This window comes from Anomaloglossus baeobatrachus, unplaced genomic scaffold, assembly GCF_048569485.1.
Source record: "Anomaloglossus baeobatrachus isolate aAnoBae1 unplaced genomic scaffold, aAnoBae1.hap1 Scaffold_133, whole genome shotgun sequence".
In the NCBI taxonomy this organism is placed as follows: domain Eukaryota; kingdom Metazoa; phylum Chordata; class Amphibia; order Anura; family Aromobatidae; genus Anomaloglossus; species Anomaloglossus baeobatrachus.
This window is the reverse complement of record NW_027441903.1, coordinates 433,401-449,470: the sequence shown is the minus strand read 5'-3', so window position 1 is coordinate 449,470 and position 16,070 is coordinate 433,401. Positions and strand designations below refer to the sequence as shown.

Sequence of the window (16,070 nt, the reverse complement as noted above, 5' to 3'; positions counted from 1 at the left end):
ATTCCCCATACTTTCCTGTTTCCGCGAGACTTACCACGTGACTGATATCCTTGTAAGATCCTTCACCTCCAGTGTGAATTTTTGTACTGTTTATTTATGTAACCTGCATGACAGTGAAGGTCCCATTTAACTTTAGTGGTGGTGAGGTTCAGCTGACCTGCACTTATCAGATAGATCACTGTCAAACAGGGGGATAATATGGAAGCATTTTCTGAGTCTGCAAGCTTTTTTTTATAGAAATAGTTTTAGCAAATTCTTCCTAGTGTTCCTTTTTTGTATTTATTTATTCTTCCTAAACAATGTTACTGTTTTGCCACATTCAAGTCTTTGAGGAAAATTTTTGACAAATGACTATTAGGGTATGTGAACACGATCAGGACCTGCTGCATCCTGGACGTGGCAGGTCCTGACCTGCGGGGCTGCGAGTTTCCTCCGCAGGAGACTGTAGCTGGTTGTGCTCACGATCAGGGTTTGGGGCGCTGCGGTCTCTCTCTTCTGTTTTCTCTGTGGAGAACGCTTGCGACTCCACAGCAAAAAAGTAACATGCTTGCGGCTTGGAGAGCTACACCGCAGGTCAGGTTACGCTATGGGCTGTACACACCGTGGGCATGAGATTCTTAGAAATCCCGTACACTGTACTTGTGCTGTACGTTGCAGTGTTTTGGTCGCAGCTGAAACATGCTGCATCCAAAACGCTGTGAACACTGATCGTAGACAAGCAGCTTAAGGGCATTCTGCAGTTTAAAAGCGTTATTTTTCATAGAATATTTTCTGAAATTGTTATTCCAATAGTGTATGTAAGCAATGAGTTATACTCCAGCAGTATCCAGCAATGCAAATAATTGGTGTGTGTGTATATGTGTGTGTGTAAGTACCCTTATTAAAACACAAAAACCCCCACTGTTACCAAGGTAGTAAAGGGTTAAATTACAATAAACACAATTTGCCAAAGCAACTAGAGGTACCCTAAATCAAACCATTAAAACTTAATGTTTAATCTATACTTAATTATAATAATGAGCTTGCTTACTATTCGCCCTGAGTACTATGTAATGATTGGACGATTCTGATATGACATCACTACCAAACCTTTAAAAAGGGTGGCGCGTTTCTTTCGGTTTAGCCCCCTGATAAAGCCAGACATGGTGAAACATTTTGGGGAAGCTAGTAGCTGAAACCTTTTAACAACCTGCTTAACAACCAATTTAGGGAGTCACCAGTAAGCAAATAGGAGTCACAGGTCCGCGGCCTGTTACCTCACATGAGAAATAAAGAGAAACACACGACCAAGTATCCAAATTGCAAAGTGATAATCTTTATTGACACAGGGGTAGGTGCGGGGCGGCACGAAACAAGTGAGGGCACGAACCATCAATCTCTGACCAAAATATATAGACAGTGTCAAGAAATATTATAAACTGACATATAGTCTAATCATTTGCACATGTATGTACAATCAATCGTAAATGTAAACCACAGAAAGGTTGGAAAAAGTGGGTATATAGCCACAAAGAACATAGAATTCAACCAGACAAAGATGTATCACTATAGGATATTCACATCATATCCATATGGGTCCCTGGAACCAATTGTACATATATGATATCCATCATAAATATGAAGATAGCAAAAAATGGTAAATAAGTGGATATATAACCACACAAGTCAAACAGGCAAGAGTGTGACACTGTAGGACGGAAGAGAAAATTCATTCACATCCTATCTATGAAAGTCCCTGATCAAGGCTAAACTATAGCTTAAAAAATTAAGGTTGGACACTGCCATACCAGAACTGCGTGTAAACTTACATCCAGAGTCAGGGAAACAATTCAAAGTTTTCAAAGTTTTGTGTAGATGGAATCAACCAGTGGCACACTATACCTGGGAGACTAGGGGAGGTCAGAGAGAGGCGTCCGTGTCCTTCCCGACGGCCGTTTCGGCGGTGAAGCCTTCGTCAGGGAGCGTGGACAAGTGAGGGGAAGTGTGGGTTTAAAAAGGAACGTCAACCAATCAGCGCCGGTTGACGTGTCAGTGACGCAAATGGTATCCAAGGTAGCGCGGGACGCATAGCGCCTGACCGCGCCGCCACCCGTCTGACAGTTCCGGTCACATGACCGCCACGTGTGCGCATCACGTGGCCACCATGCGAGCGGACGTCACACAGGGAAGAGGCGGCGCGGCGGCGCGATGACCTCCACCGCTCCCGGACGCATGCGCACCAGCACTCAATCGAGCTACCGCTCCCGGACGCATGTGCACCAGCACTCAATCGAGCATGAGATAGGAATGTCAGTAAGATCCCTCTTCCAGCAATGTTTTAAAATACCTAGTCACTATTATAATTAAGTATAGATTAAACGTTAAGTTTTAATAGTTTGATTTAGGGTACCTCTAGTTGTAATACCCTTATTGGCTTAGCATTGCAAGTAGTGTCTCTAATTAAGACTGACAATTTGGGTCAGTGTGTGTATATGTGTATGTAAATATACAGCTCTAGCAAAACAATTAAGAGACCACTGCAAAATTTCAGTTTTTCAGATTTTTCTCATTATAGGTATATTTTTGAGTAAAATGTAAATTGTTCTTTTATTCTATAAGCTACTCACAACATGTCTCCGAATTTCCAAGCAATAACTTTTATATTTATTTTCTGAAAATGAGAAATAATCAAAATAACAAAAAATGCATTGCTTTTCAGACATCAAATAATGCAAAGAAAACAAGTTTATAATCATTTAGAAACAACAATACTAATGTTTTAATTCAGGAAGAGTTCAGAAATTAATATTTCTTTATCGTTCCTTTGGGAGACCCAGACCATGGGTGTTTAGCTTCTGCCTCCGGAGGACACACAAAGTACTACACTTAAAAGTGTAGCTCCTCCCTCTGAACTTATACACCCCCTGGTAGCCAGTCCTAGCCAGTTTATTGCTTTGTGTCAGGAGGCATACATCCACACATGCATTCTCATCTGATTTGTTTGACTTTTGGAAAGAGTTTGAAGAAAAGCGGGTCCATGTTTGGACTCCCGGCATGTCCCTTCTCACCCCACTGTTTCGGCGGTGTTGTTAAGGTTGATTTACAAGGCTGCAGCCTTACATGCCGCGCTCCTTCACCATCCCTTCTGGGCTCTGGCTTGAAGTGGGAGCCAGCACGGTCTCCATGCCTGGCAGGAGTCCGGTCTCCATCCACAGCCCCTTGAGGATTCTGTTGGACCGGAGCACTCATCCCCAGGGACATGGCCCTGCGTCTCAGCAGCTAAGTACCTGAGACGTTTATGTTGGGGGTCCCGGTTCTTTATTGTAAGGGGAGAGTATGCTGTATGTGATTGTTTTAACTTTTCCGGCGGATTCTCTAGCTTTTGCCTGAGAACCGCGCCGATGTTGCCTGCTTGTCGGCCTCGCCGCTTAAATTTAGGCCCCGGCTTCGCCGGAGGCCTAGTTTCATTTTCCTGCCCTCGCATGTCACTCATGCAGAGGGACAGGTTTGGCTCCTCCCGGCGGCCGTTCTACACAGGGGAGGGACACTCCCCACTGCTGGGGCGTCCCTCCTTCCCTGCAGGTCTCTATAGCCCTCCAGTTCCCGCTCTTTTATAGGAACGCCCCCTAGTCATTTCTCAGGCAGAGTTCACTCTGCTCTGGGACATCCTGCATTCTGCATCTCTGCTGAGGTGCTGCGACTGGGGGACCGGGCTTCGGGATCTGGAGGGCACAAAACACCGCGCTCAGCGGTCTGGTAAGCCACAGCCGGTCTCCGGTTGTGGACCTCTGTATACCAGCAGCATGTCTCACACAAGGAGCAAGGCCCAGTGGTCTCTCAGGCTGCTGCTGCACCTGTGATTGAACCCCCGGCCTGAGTAGAGTCCTTTTCTAGGTCCATATCCCAGTCATTTGCTGAGTCCATGTAACTTTTGTCCAGGACTTTGATGAATATGCATTAGCCCCCCTCACAGGGTGCCTCTAATACTCTTGACAGAGGACTCCTATCCTCTGACCTCCGTCCATCAGAGCTCACGGAGGATTCATCATCTGATCCCAGACCCCGTCCTTCTAAAAGAAGGCGCAGGGTTTCCTCCCCCTCCCCATCCCACGGCTCTGTCTCAAGAGCTGACTCTCAAGATGAGGAGGATGCCCTCACTGGGGGCTCGGAGGCTATGTATCCCATCGATTTCTCTGAGGGTGACTCAGATCTTAGTGATTTGATTGCTTCTATTAATTCTGTGCTGGATCTCAATCCGCCAGTGTCAGAGGAGCAACTCTCTTTGGCAGAAAAACATCAGTTTACCTCGCCTAAGAGAGTGAAGAGTGTGTTCTTTAACAACTTCAGTTTTCAGACCGCTGTGACCAAACCCAGGGCCTGCCCTGACAAACGCTTTCCAAAGCTTGGTTCTGATGACCGGTTTCCATTTCCACCTGAGGTGGTCAAGGAGTGGTCTCACTCCCCAAAGGTAGACCCTCCGGTGTCTAGGCTATCAGCCCGGACCGTTGTGTCGGTGGCTGACGGCACCTCACTTAAGGATTCCACTGATCGTCAGATTGACCTTCTGGCCAAATCTGTGTATGAAGCTGCGGGGGCCGCGTTTTCCCCGTCTTTTGCAGCAGTGTGGGCTCTCAAAGCCATCTCTGCTTCTCTAGAGGAGATGCATTCCCTCACCAAGGAATCTATGCCTGAGATGGTTACCTTAACTGCTCAGGCTTCAGCCTTTTCATCTTATGCCATGTCTGCCATGCTAGAGGCTGCTCACCGCACTGTGGTGGCTTCAGCTAATTTTCTTGTTATCCGCAGGATTTTGTGGCTTCGAGAGTGGAAGGCAGATGCTTCTTCCAAGAAGTTTCTTGCTGGGCTCCCTTTTGCTGGTTCACGGCTGTTTGGTGAACAGCTGGATGAAATCATTAAAGAAGCTACTGGCGGGAAGAGTACTTCCATGCCACAAACCAAGACCAGGAAACCCGCCCAGGGTAGGAATCAATCGAGGTTTCGTTCCTTTCGTTCCTCCAACTGGTCATTCTCTAAGCCTTCCGCCTCGTCCGCTAACTCAGCCAAGGATCAGAAATCCAACTGGCGCCCAAAAGCGCGTCCGCAGAAGACCGCAGGAGGTTCTGCCACTAAGGCAGCTTCCTCATGACTCTCTGCCCGCTCCAGCCACGTCCTTAGTTGGTGGCAGGCTCTCCCACTTTGGCGACGCTTGGTTAAAGCAAGTCTCCGATCAGTGGGTGAGAGACATCATATCTCACGGCTACAGGATAGAATTCTCTTCCAGCCCTCCAAACAGATTTTTTTTCTCTCAACTCCCCCCCTGCTCCAAGGCCGCCGCCTTCTCGCAGGCCGTGGCGTCCTTGCAGGCAAACGGAGTGATTGTCCCAGTTCCCGCTCAGGAACGGTTCAGAAGTTTTTACTCAAATCTCTTCCTAGTTCCAAAAAAGGACGGTACCTTCCGGCCCATCCTGGATCTCAAGCTTCTCAACAAGCATGTCCGGGTGCGGCATTTTCGCATGGAGTCTCTGCGATCAGTCATTGCCTCTATGACCCAAGGGGAGTTCCTGGCGTCCATCGACATCAGAGATGCCTATCTACATGTGCCAATCGCAGTGTCACATCAGCGTTGGTTACGTTTTGCGATAGGAGAGGATCATTTCCAATTCGTGGCTCTCCCCTTCGGGTTAGCCACGGCCCCTCGGGTATTCACCAAGGTCATGGCGGCAGCGATTGCGGTCCTGCACCTCCAGGGGTTAGCAGTGCTTCCTTATCTGGACGACCTTCTGGTCAAGGGTACATCCAGCGCAGACTGTCAGCGGAGTGTTTCGCTCACTCTCGCCACCCTAGCCCAATTCGGGTGGATTGTCAATCTTCCCAAATCCACTCTGACTCCGACCCAGAGTCTCACGTACCTAGGGATGCAGTTCGAGACTTTGCCGGCACTTGTGAAGTTTCCCTTAATCAAACAGCAGTCTCTCCGGCTAGCGGTGCGCTCTCTCCTGAGGCCCCGCCGTTATTCCCTCAGGCGCCTGATGCAGGTGCTGGGTCAAATGGTGGCTTCCATGGAGGCGGTTCCCTTTGCCCAGTTCCATCTGCGTCCTCTGCAGCTGGACATTCTCCGCTGTTGGGACAAGTGGCCTTCCTCCTTACAGAGGTTAGTGGCTCTGTCGCCACGGACCAGGAGCTCTCTTCAGTGGTGGCTTCGACCCCTCTCCCTGTCCCAAGGGCGCTCCTTCCTGACTCCGTCCTGGGTGATTCTCACCACGGATGCCAGCCTATCCGGCTGGGGAGCGGTACATCTCCACCACAGAGCACAGGGCACTTGGACTCCGTCCGAGTCAGCCCTTTCAATCAATGTGCTGGAAACCAGAGCTGTGCTTCTAGCTCTCCTAGCCTTTCACCACCTGTTGGCGGGCAGGCACATTCGAGTCCAGTCAGACAATGCGACAGCGGTTGCCTACATCAATCACCAAGGCGGGATACGCAGCCGCCTGGCAATGTTGGAGGTCCAACGCATTCTTCAATGGGCGGAGGACTCCAAGTCCACCATATCCGCAGTCCACATCCCTGGCGTAGAAAACTGGGAGGCAGATTATCTCAGCCGTCAATCCGTGGACGGTGGCGAGTGGTCCCTGCACCCGGTAGTGTTTGTCAATCTGCCGCAAGTGGGGCACTCCGGACGTGGACCTAATGGCATCCCGTCACAACAAGGTTCCGGTTTACGTGGCTCGCTCCCACGATCCTCAGGCCTTCGCCGCGGACGCTCTGGTTCAAGACTGGTCCCAGTTTCGTCTGTCCTGCGTGTTTCCCCCTCTAGCTCTCTTGCCCAGAGTCCTGCGCAAGATCAGAATGGAGGGCCGTCGAGTCATCCTCATTGCACCGGACTGGCCCAGGCGAGCTTGGTATCCGGACCTGCTCCAACTGTCCGTGGAGATGCCGGCACTCAAATTGACGGCGTGGCTCTTGAGTCCTGGATTTTGACGGCTTCTGGTATTCCTCCTGAAGTCATCTCCACTATGACTCGGGCCCGTAAGTCTTCCTCCGTCAAGATCTATCACAGGACTTGGAAAATTTTCCTGTCCTGGTGTCGCTCTTCAGTCCATTCTCCTTGGCCATTCTCGTTGCCGACCCTTCTGTCTTTTTTTTACAGTCCGGTCTGCAGCTAGGACTGTCCCTCAACTCTCTCAAGGGACAAGTCTCAGCTCTATCAGTGCTGTTCCAGCGGCGTCTCGCCCGGCTGGCTCAGGTCCGCACCTTCATGCAAGGTGCGTCTCACATCATTCCGCCTTATCGGCGGTCCTTGGATCCCTGGGACCTTAACTTGGTCCTCACGGTATTGCAGAAACCCCCTTTCGAGCCCCTTAGGGAGGTTTCTTTGTATCGTCTTTCTCAAAAGGGTGGCCTTTCTAGTTGCCATAACTTCTCTCAGGAGAGTCTCTGATTTGGCTGCGCTCTCCTCGGAGTCGCCTTTTTTGGTTTTTCATTCCAGAGGTTTTCAATGGGGTTCAGGTCTGGAGATTGGGCTGGCCATGACAGGGTTTTAATGTGGTGCTCCTTCATCCACACATTGATTGACCTAGCTGTGTGGCATGGCAAATTGTCCTGCTGAAAAAACAGTCCTCAGAGTTGGGGAACATCGGCTGAGCAGAAGGAAGCAACTGTTTTTACAGGGTAACCTTGTATGCGGCTTGATTCATACGTCCTTCGCAAAGTTTATTCTAACCAATTGGAGCATAGAGTCCTGGAGTAAGGTAATCTTCTTTGATGAGTCTAGTTTTCAGCTTTGCCCAACACCTGGTAGTCTAATGGTTAGACGGAGACCTGGAGAGGCGTACAAGCCACAGTGTCTTGAACCCACTGTGGAGTTTAGTGGAGGATCAGAGATGATCTGGGAATGCTTCAGCAAGGCTGGGATTGGGCAGCATAAACTTTGCGAAGGACGTGTGAATTAAGCCGCACCAAGATTATCCTGGAAAACCAGTTGCTTCTTTCTGCTCAGGCAATGTTCCCCAACACTGAGGACTGTTTTTTCCAGCAGGACAATGCACCATGCCACACAGCTAGGTCAGTCAATGTGAGGATGAAGGAACACCACATCAAAACCCTTTCATGGCCAGCCAAATCTCCAGACCTGAACCCCATTGAAAACCTCTGGAATGTAATCAAGAGGAAGATGGATAGTCACAATCCATCAAACAAAGAAAAACTGCATACATTTTTCACCAGGAGTGGCATAATGTCACCCAAAAGCAGTGTGGAAGACAGGTGGAAAGCATGCCAAGACGCATGAAAGCTGTGATTAAAAAAATCAGTTATTCCACAAAATATTGGTTTCTGAACTCTTCCTGAGTTAAAACATTAGTATTGTTGTTTCTAAATGATTATGATCTTGTTTTCTTTGCATTATTTGAGGTCTGAAAGCAATGCATTGTTTTATTATTTTGACCACTTCTCATTTTCAGAAAATAAATACAAAATTTATTGTTTGGAAATTCGGAGCCGTTGTCAGTAGTTTATAGAATAACAGAGCAATTTACATTTTACTCAAAAATATACCTATAAAGAGAAATATCAGAAAAACTGACAATTTTGCAGTGGTCTCTTAATTTTTGACAGATCTGTGTATGTATGTATGTATGTATGTATGTATATATTATTACACACACATCTCAGGACCAAATATCCGGAACAGAGAGGCACATGAGCAAACATTAACCCCTTAACGACCCATGATGTACTGGGTACGTCATGGATCGTGTGCCGGTAAGTCCCGCCCCCTGCCGCCGGCAGGCGGCGGTGATCCGCGCACATATCAGCTGTTATCAACAGCTGACATGTGTGCCTGCTAGCCGCGGGTGGAATCGATTCCACCCGCGGCCATTAACCCCTTATATTTCGCTGCCAAAATCTGGCAGCGATATGTATATGGGCGCCGCCATGACAGTCACTTACCCCGCCCCCACCGGAAGTCACATGATCACGTGACTTTCGGCGGTTGCCATGGTAGCACAGGGTCATGTGATGACGCCTGTAGCTAACATGACTCACTTCCCCTCAATGCCGGAATACAGCCGGCATTGAAAGTGAAGCAGCAAATCTGCAGTTCTCAGCTCTGTAGCTGAGATCTGCAGATAGTGCAGAGCGATCGGATTGCTGATCACTATAGCCCCCTAGAGGGACTAGTAAAATTAAAAAAAAAAGTTTTAAAAAATTAAAAAAAAAAATAAACCTAAAGGTTCAATTCACCCCCCTTTCAGCCCATTGAAAATTAAAGAGTTAAAAAAATAAAAAATACACACATATTTGGTATCGCCACATTCAGAAATGCCCGATCTATCAAAATATAAAATCAATGAATCTGATCAGTAAACGCCAAAATTACGGTTTTTGGTCGCCGCAAATTTTGCGCAAAATGCAATAACAGGCGATCAAAACGTAGCATCTGCACAAAAATGATACCGTTAAAAACGTCAGGTCGAGACAGAAAAAATAAGCCATCACTGAACTTCAGATCCTGAAAAATGAGAACGCTACGGGTTTTGGAAAATGGCGCAAAACGTGCGCCATGTTTTTTGGACAAGCTTGTGAATTTTCTTTAACCCCTTAGATACAAGTAAACCTATACATGTTTGGTGTCTACAAACTCGCACCGACCTCAGGCATCACATAGATACCTCAGTTTTACCATATAGTGAACACAGTGAATAAAATATCCCAAAAACTATTGTACGATCAAACTTTTTTTGCAATTTTTCCGCACTTGGAATTTTTTTTGCCATTTTCCAGTACACTATATGGTAAAACTTATGGTTTCATTTAAAAGTACAACTCGTCCCGCAAAAAACAAGCCCTCATATGGCAAGATTGATGGAAAAATAAAAAAGTTACGCCTCTCGGAAGAAGGGGAGCAAAAAACAAAAACGCAAAAACGGAAAGTGCCCGGGGGCTGAAGGGGTTAAACAGTGCCAGATTCAGGAGATCAACGGCATTTACACCAGGTAAAAAAAAATAAATAGATCTAGATTTTTATTTTATTTTTTTACACCTGTTGTAAATGCCGTTGCTCTCCTGAGTCTGGCATTGTTTAATTTTCGCTCCTGCGCCTTTCTGTTCCTGATATTTGGTCTCTGTTTGCCCGCTTAGCCAACTGGGCATGGTCATCTTAAGATTGCCATACAGAAGAGATGACCACTCCCATTTGGCTAACTAGAATTGATTTACATACAGGGAAGAAGGGACTATATATCTGGGGAGGTCAGATGCAGTTGCAAAATATAAACATCGCCATATTAAGGAGAACAGCGGCATTTACACCAGGTTAAAAAAAATTTTTATGGCAACTATTTCGGTCCTATTTAACGTCCGATCGTATTACAGTGAATGTATTCAAAGTTAGTTCTAATTAATTGAATATTTGTCATGCTCAAATAAATAATTCTCATCATTTTCCTGTGTTCCTTTAAGTGAGTCATCTATAGTTGCTGATCAGCTGCTTGCAGATGTCGTACTGAATCTTTCAAGAAATGTCGCAGAAGAAGAAATAAAGGCAGAGATTGGAAGAGTGAAAGAGGAAAAACGAAGGAAGGCAGAAGAAGAAAGGTAAGATGCGGCATTTTCACATCCTTTGTACTTTATTTTAGCATGTTAGTTATGATAATATCCTTTTTTATTATTATTATTATTATTATTTCTTGAATTTTACAACAGGAGGATTCAAGAAAGAGAGCGACTTCTTTCTCTGGAGGCCCAATCTCAATGTGTTAACTGCTCCAGTGGCCCTGGTGCCGGGTGGCATGCTGGGTAATAAGGGGTTAAGACCAAGTTTGTTTTACCAGCTAGTATTAAGCCAGAGAGTCTTAATGTCAAGTCAAGTTTGAATCGGCCATTAAGAATCTCCAATAAAGGATTAAAAAAAAACAAAAAACAAGACACAGAAGAAAAATACTTTATTAGAAATAAATACACAGACACACTTAGAGACTCCCTCTTACCCCTCCACGATCCTGGTCTTTTGTCTTCTTCAACCAATCTAGCTCTGCGATATCACACAGCACAGGGGAGGAAGAACGCTACTCCTCTCCGTGCTGTCTAATCACTCAATGGGTGAGCAGAGGCTGCGGTTCGGTAAGCGGTGACATCACCGCTGCCACCGTTGCCATAGTAACCTGACGGGCGGGTTACTATAGCAATGGTGATCTCCGATCACCTGATTCCCGGCGCTGCTATTCATCGGCGTGTGGCAGCTAATCCCTGCATGTGGGCTGACTCTGTAAAGAGCGCCGACATGCAGGGACGAGGAGCATGTGCCCGAACATCTCGCCAGTACACAGCGATCGCCGAGTATACCGAGATGCTCGGGCAAGCACTGCGTACTGGCGAGATGCACTGACAGGCCAATGAGCAATGATCGTACTCGGAAGGAGAAGCAGCGGGAGACAGTCTGCAGGACGCATTGCGGGACCTGTAAGTATAATGACAATGTTTATTATTAACTGTATTCCTATTTTATAGCCCCCCCCGCCCCATCCCATAACTGTAAAGTCAAAGATCAGTGATTGGGACGCAAGATCGTGTTATCTTGATCCTGATCATGATCTTTACAAAATGATCGGCCGTGTCTCCCCAATCCCGACCATCAGGGGGATCGCCCATCCCTACTTTTAACATTTCTATTAAAATTGCCACAGAGAGGTAATCTAACATGTGTTAAAGGGAATCGGTCACCAGGTTTTTGCCACCTAATCCGAGAGCAGCATAATGTAGAGATAGAGATCCTGATTCCAGCGATGTGTCACTTACTGGGCTGCTTAGTGTAGTTTTGATAAAATCACTGATTAATCAGCAGTAGATTATCATTACAGGACTACTTGGCGTGCTGCAGGTAGTCCAGCATATTCATGAGCTCTGTATAACTGCTAGATCGGCAGCAGATAAAAAAAGAGAATTTTGTTTACTTACCGTAAATTCTTTTTCTTATAGTTCCGTATTGGGAGACCCAGACCATGGGTGTTTAGCTTCTGCCTCCGGAGGACACACAAAGTACTACACTCAAAAATGTAGCTCCTCCCTCTGAGCTTATACACCCCCTGGAGAACCAGATCTAGCCAGTTTAGTGCAAAAGCTGAAGGAGAATAACCACCCACAAGTAAAAACAGAGCAAGAACCGGAACAACCGGAGACTCTGTCCATGACAACAGCCGGTGATAACACGCGGAACAAGAAACTGCCAACAGGCAACAGGGAGGGTGCTGGGTCTCCCAATACGGAACTATAAGAAAAAGAATTTACGGTAAGTAAACAAAATTCTCTTTTTCTTTATCGTTCCTATGGGAGACCCAGACAATGGGACGTCTCAAAGCAGTCCATGGGTGGGAATAAACAGAAAAACTAAGAAGTAGGCGGAGCCTAACTTCACAAATGGGCGACAGCCGCCTGAAGGATGCGTCTGCCCAAGCTCGCATCTGCCGAAGCATGAGCATGCACTTGGTAGTGCTTTGAAAAGGTATGCAGGCTAGTCCAAGTGGCAGCCTGACAGACTTGCTGAGCCGTAGCCTGGTGCCTGAAAGCCCAAGAGGCACCGACAGCTCTGGTCGAGTGTGCCTTGATCCCCGGCGGGGGAGGCACCTGAGAACACTGGTAGACATCCGAAATGGTCGACCTAATCCAACGGGCTAAGGTCGGCTTAGAAGCAGAGAGGCCCTTACGCCGACCGGTGGTTAGCACAAAAAGAGAGGTGCACCGCCTAAGAGCAGCGGTGCGAGACACACAGATCCGGAGAGCACGCACCAGATCCAGAGTATGCAACGCTTTTTCAAAGCGATGAACAGGAGCCGGACAAAAGGAAGGTAGTGTAATGTCCTGGTTAAGGTGGAAAGGAGAAACCACCTTAGGAAGAAAGTCCGGAGTCGGACGGAGAACCACCTTGTCTTGATGAAAAACCAAAAGAGGTGACTCCGAAGAGAGCGCAGCCAAATCAGAGACTCTCCTGAGGGAAGTTATGGCCACTAGAAAGACCACTTTCTGTGAAAGACGAAACAAAGAAACCTCCCTAAGAGGCTCAAAGAGGGGTTTCTGCAAAACCGTGAGAACCAAATTGAGGTCCCAGGGATCCAAGGGCCGCCGGTAAGGCGGAATGATGTGAGACGCGCCCTGCAAGAAGGTGCGGACCTGAGCCAGCCGGGCGATACGCCGCTGGAACAGCACTGACAGAGCCGAGACTTGTCCCTTGAGGGAGTTGAGGTACAGTCCAAGCTGCAGACCGGACTGTAGAAGGACAGAAGGGTCGGCAAGGAAAAAGGCCAAGGAGGATGGCCGGAAGAGCGACACCAGGACAGGAAAATTTTCCAAGTCCTGTGATAGATCTTGGCAGAGGAAGACTTACGGGCCCGAGTCATAGTGGAGATGACTTCAGGGGGGATACCGGAAGCCGTCAAGATCCAGGACTCAAGAGCCACGCCGTCAATCTGAGAGCCGCAGAATTCTGGCGGAAAAACGGACCTTGTGAGAGAAGGTCTGGACGGTCCGGAAGATGCCACGGCACCTCTACGGACAGAAGGAGCAGGTCTGGATACCAAGCTCGCCTGGGCCAGTCCGGAGCAATGAGGATGACTCGACGGCCCTCCATTCTGATCTTGCGCAGAACTCTGGGCAGGAGAGCTAGAGGGGGAAACGCGTAGGACAGACGAAACTGAGACCAGTCCTGAACCAGAGCGTCCGCGGCGAATGCCTGAGGATCGTGGGAGCGAGCCACGTAAACCGGAACCTTGTTGTTGTGACGGGATGCCATTAGGTCCACGTCCGGAGTGCCCCACTTGCGACAGATTGACTGAAACACTGCCGGATGCAGGGACCACTCCCCACTGTCCACGGTTTGACGGCTGAGATAATCTGCCTGCCAGTTTTCCACGCCTGGGATGTGGACTGCGGATATGGTGGACTTGGAGTCCTCCGTCCATTGAAGGATGCGTTGTACCTCCAACATTGCAAGGCGGCTGCGTTTCCCGCCTTGGTGATTGATGTAGGCAACCGCTGTCGCGTTGTCTGACTGGACTCGGATGTGCTTGCCCGCCAATAGCTGGTGAAAAGCTAGGAGAGCCAGAAGCACGGCTCTGGTTTCCAGCACATTGATCGAGAGGGCTGACTCGGACGGAGTCCAAGTGCCCTGTGCTCGGTGGTGGAGACATACCGCTCCCCAGCCGGATAGACTGGCAACCGTGGTGAGGATCACCCAGGACGGGGCCAGGAAGGAGCGTCCCTGAGACAGAGAGAGGGGCCGAAGCCACCACTGAAGAGAGCTCCTGGTCTGTGGCGACAGAGCCACTAACCTGTGCAAGGAGGAAGGCCGCTTGTCCCAACAGCGGAGAATGTCCAGCTGCAGTGGACGCAGATGGAACTGGGCAAAGGGAACAGCCTCCATTGACGCGACCATCTGACCCAGCACCTGCATCAGGTGCCTGATGGAATAACGGCGGGGCCTCAGCAGAGAGCGCACCGCCAGTTGGAGGGACTGCTGTTTGATTAAGGGCAACCTCACAAGTGACGGCAGAGTCTCGAACTGCATCCCTAGGTACGTGAGCCTCTGGGTCGGAGTCAGAGTGGATTTGGGCAGATTGACAAGCCACCCGAATTGGGCTAGAGTGGCAAGAGTGAGCGAGACACTCCGCTGACAGTCTGCGCTGGATGAAGCCTTGACTAGGTCGTCCAGGTAAGGAATCACTGCCAACCCCTGGAGGTGCAGAACCGCAACCACTGCTGCGATGACCTTGGTGAATACCCGAGGGGCCGTGGCTAACCCGAAGGGAAGAGCCACGAATTGGAAATGTTCCTCTCCGATTGCAAAACGTAGCCAACGCTGGTGTGACACTGCAATTGGCACATGGAGATAGGCATCTCTGATGTCGATGGATGCCAGGAAATCTCCTTGGGTCATTGAGGCAATGACTGACCGCAGAGACTCCATGCGAAAATGCCGCACCCGAACATGCTTGTTGAGAAGCTTGAGATCCAAGATGGGCCGGATGGAACCGTCCTTTTTGGGGACTAGGAAGTGATTTGAGTAGAAACCTCTGAACCGTTCCCGGGCGGGAACCGGTACAATTACTCCGTTGGCCTGCAAGGATGCCACGGCCTGAGAGAAGGCGGCGGCCTTGGAGCAGGGGGGAGTTGACAGAAAAAATCTGTCTGGCGGGTTGGAAGAGAATTCTATCCTGTAGCCGTGGGAGATGATATCCCGCACCCACTGATCGGAGACGTGTTGAAACCACGTGTCGCCAAAGTGGGAGAGCCTGCCACCGACTAAGGACGTTGCTGGCGCGGACAGATAGTCAAGAGGAGGCTGCCTTAGTGGCAGCAGCTCCTGCAGTCTTCTGTGGACGCGCTTTTGTGCGCCAGTTGGATTTTTGGTCCTTGGCTGAGTTAGTGGACGAGGCCGAGGGCTTAGAGGACGACCAGTTGGAGGAACGAAAGGAACGAAACCTCGACTGATTCCTACCCTGGACAGGTTTCCTGGTTTTGGTTTGTGGCATGGAAGTACTCTTCCCGCCAGTAGCTTCCTTAATAATTTCATCCAGCTGTTCACCGAACAGCCTGGACCCAGCAAAAGGGAGTCCAGCAAGGTACTTCTTTGAAGAAGCATCTGCCTTCCACTCTCGAAGCCACAAGATCCTGCGGATAGCGAGGGAATTAGCCGAAGCCACCGCAGTGCGGTGAGAAGCCTCCAGCATGGCAGACATGGCATAGGATGAAAAAGCTGAAGCTTGGGAAGTTAAGGTAACCATTTCGGGCATAGATTCCCTGGCGAGGGAATGCATCTCCTCCAGAGAAACAGAGATGGCTTTGAGAGCCCACACTGCTGCAAAAGTTGGGGAGAACGAGGTCCCTGCCGCCTCATATACAGATTTGGCCAGAAGGTCAACGAATCCTTAAGAGAGGTGCCATCAGCCACTGATACAACGGTCCGGGCTGAGAGTCTAGACACCGGGGGGTCTACCTTTGGTGAATGAGCCCACTCCTTGACCACCTCAGCTGGAAAGGGAAAACGGTCAACAGAACCACGCTTTGGAAAGCGTTTGTCAGGACAGGCTCTGGGCTTGGTC

At 48.9% G+C, this 16,070-nt stretch overlaps 1 protein-coding gene across 2 annotated transcripts in view; it reads left to right on the top strand.

Moving 5' to 3' along the window:
* Window positions 1-16,070, top strand: part of LOC142260572 (germinal-center associated nuclear protein-like) — a 95,342-nt gene that overhangs the window by 54,077 nt on the left and 25,195 nt on the right. The window contains exons 10-11 of one of the 2 annotated variants that reach the window (XM_075331997.1): window positions 10,441-10,575; window positions 10,684-10,776. In XM_075331997.1, the coding sequence (XP_075188112.1) occupies window positions 10,441-10,575; window positions 10,684-10,776 (228 nt within the window). The remainder of the gene's footprint in view (window positions 1-10,440; window positions 10,576-10,683; window positions 10,777-16,070) is intronic. The other variant, XM_075331998.1, reaches the window with a different exon arrangement.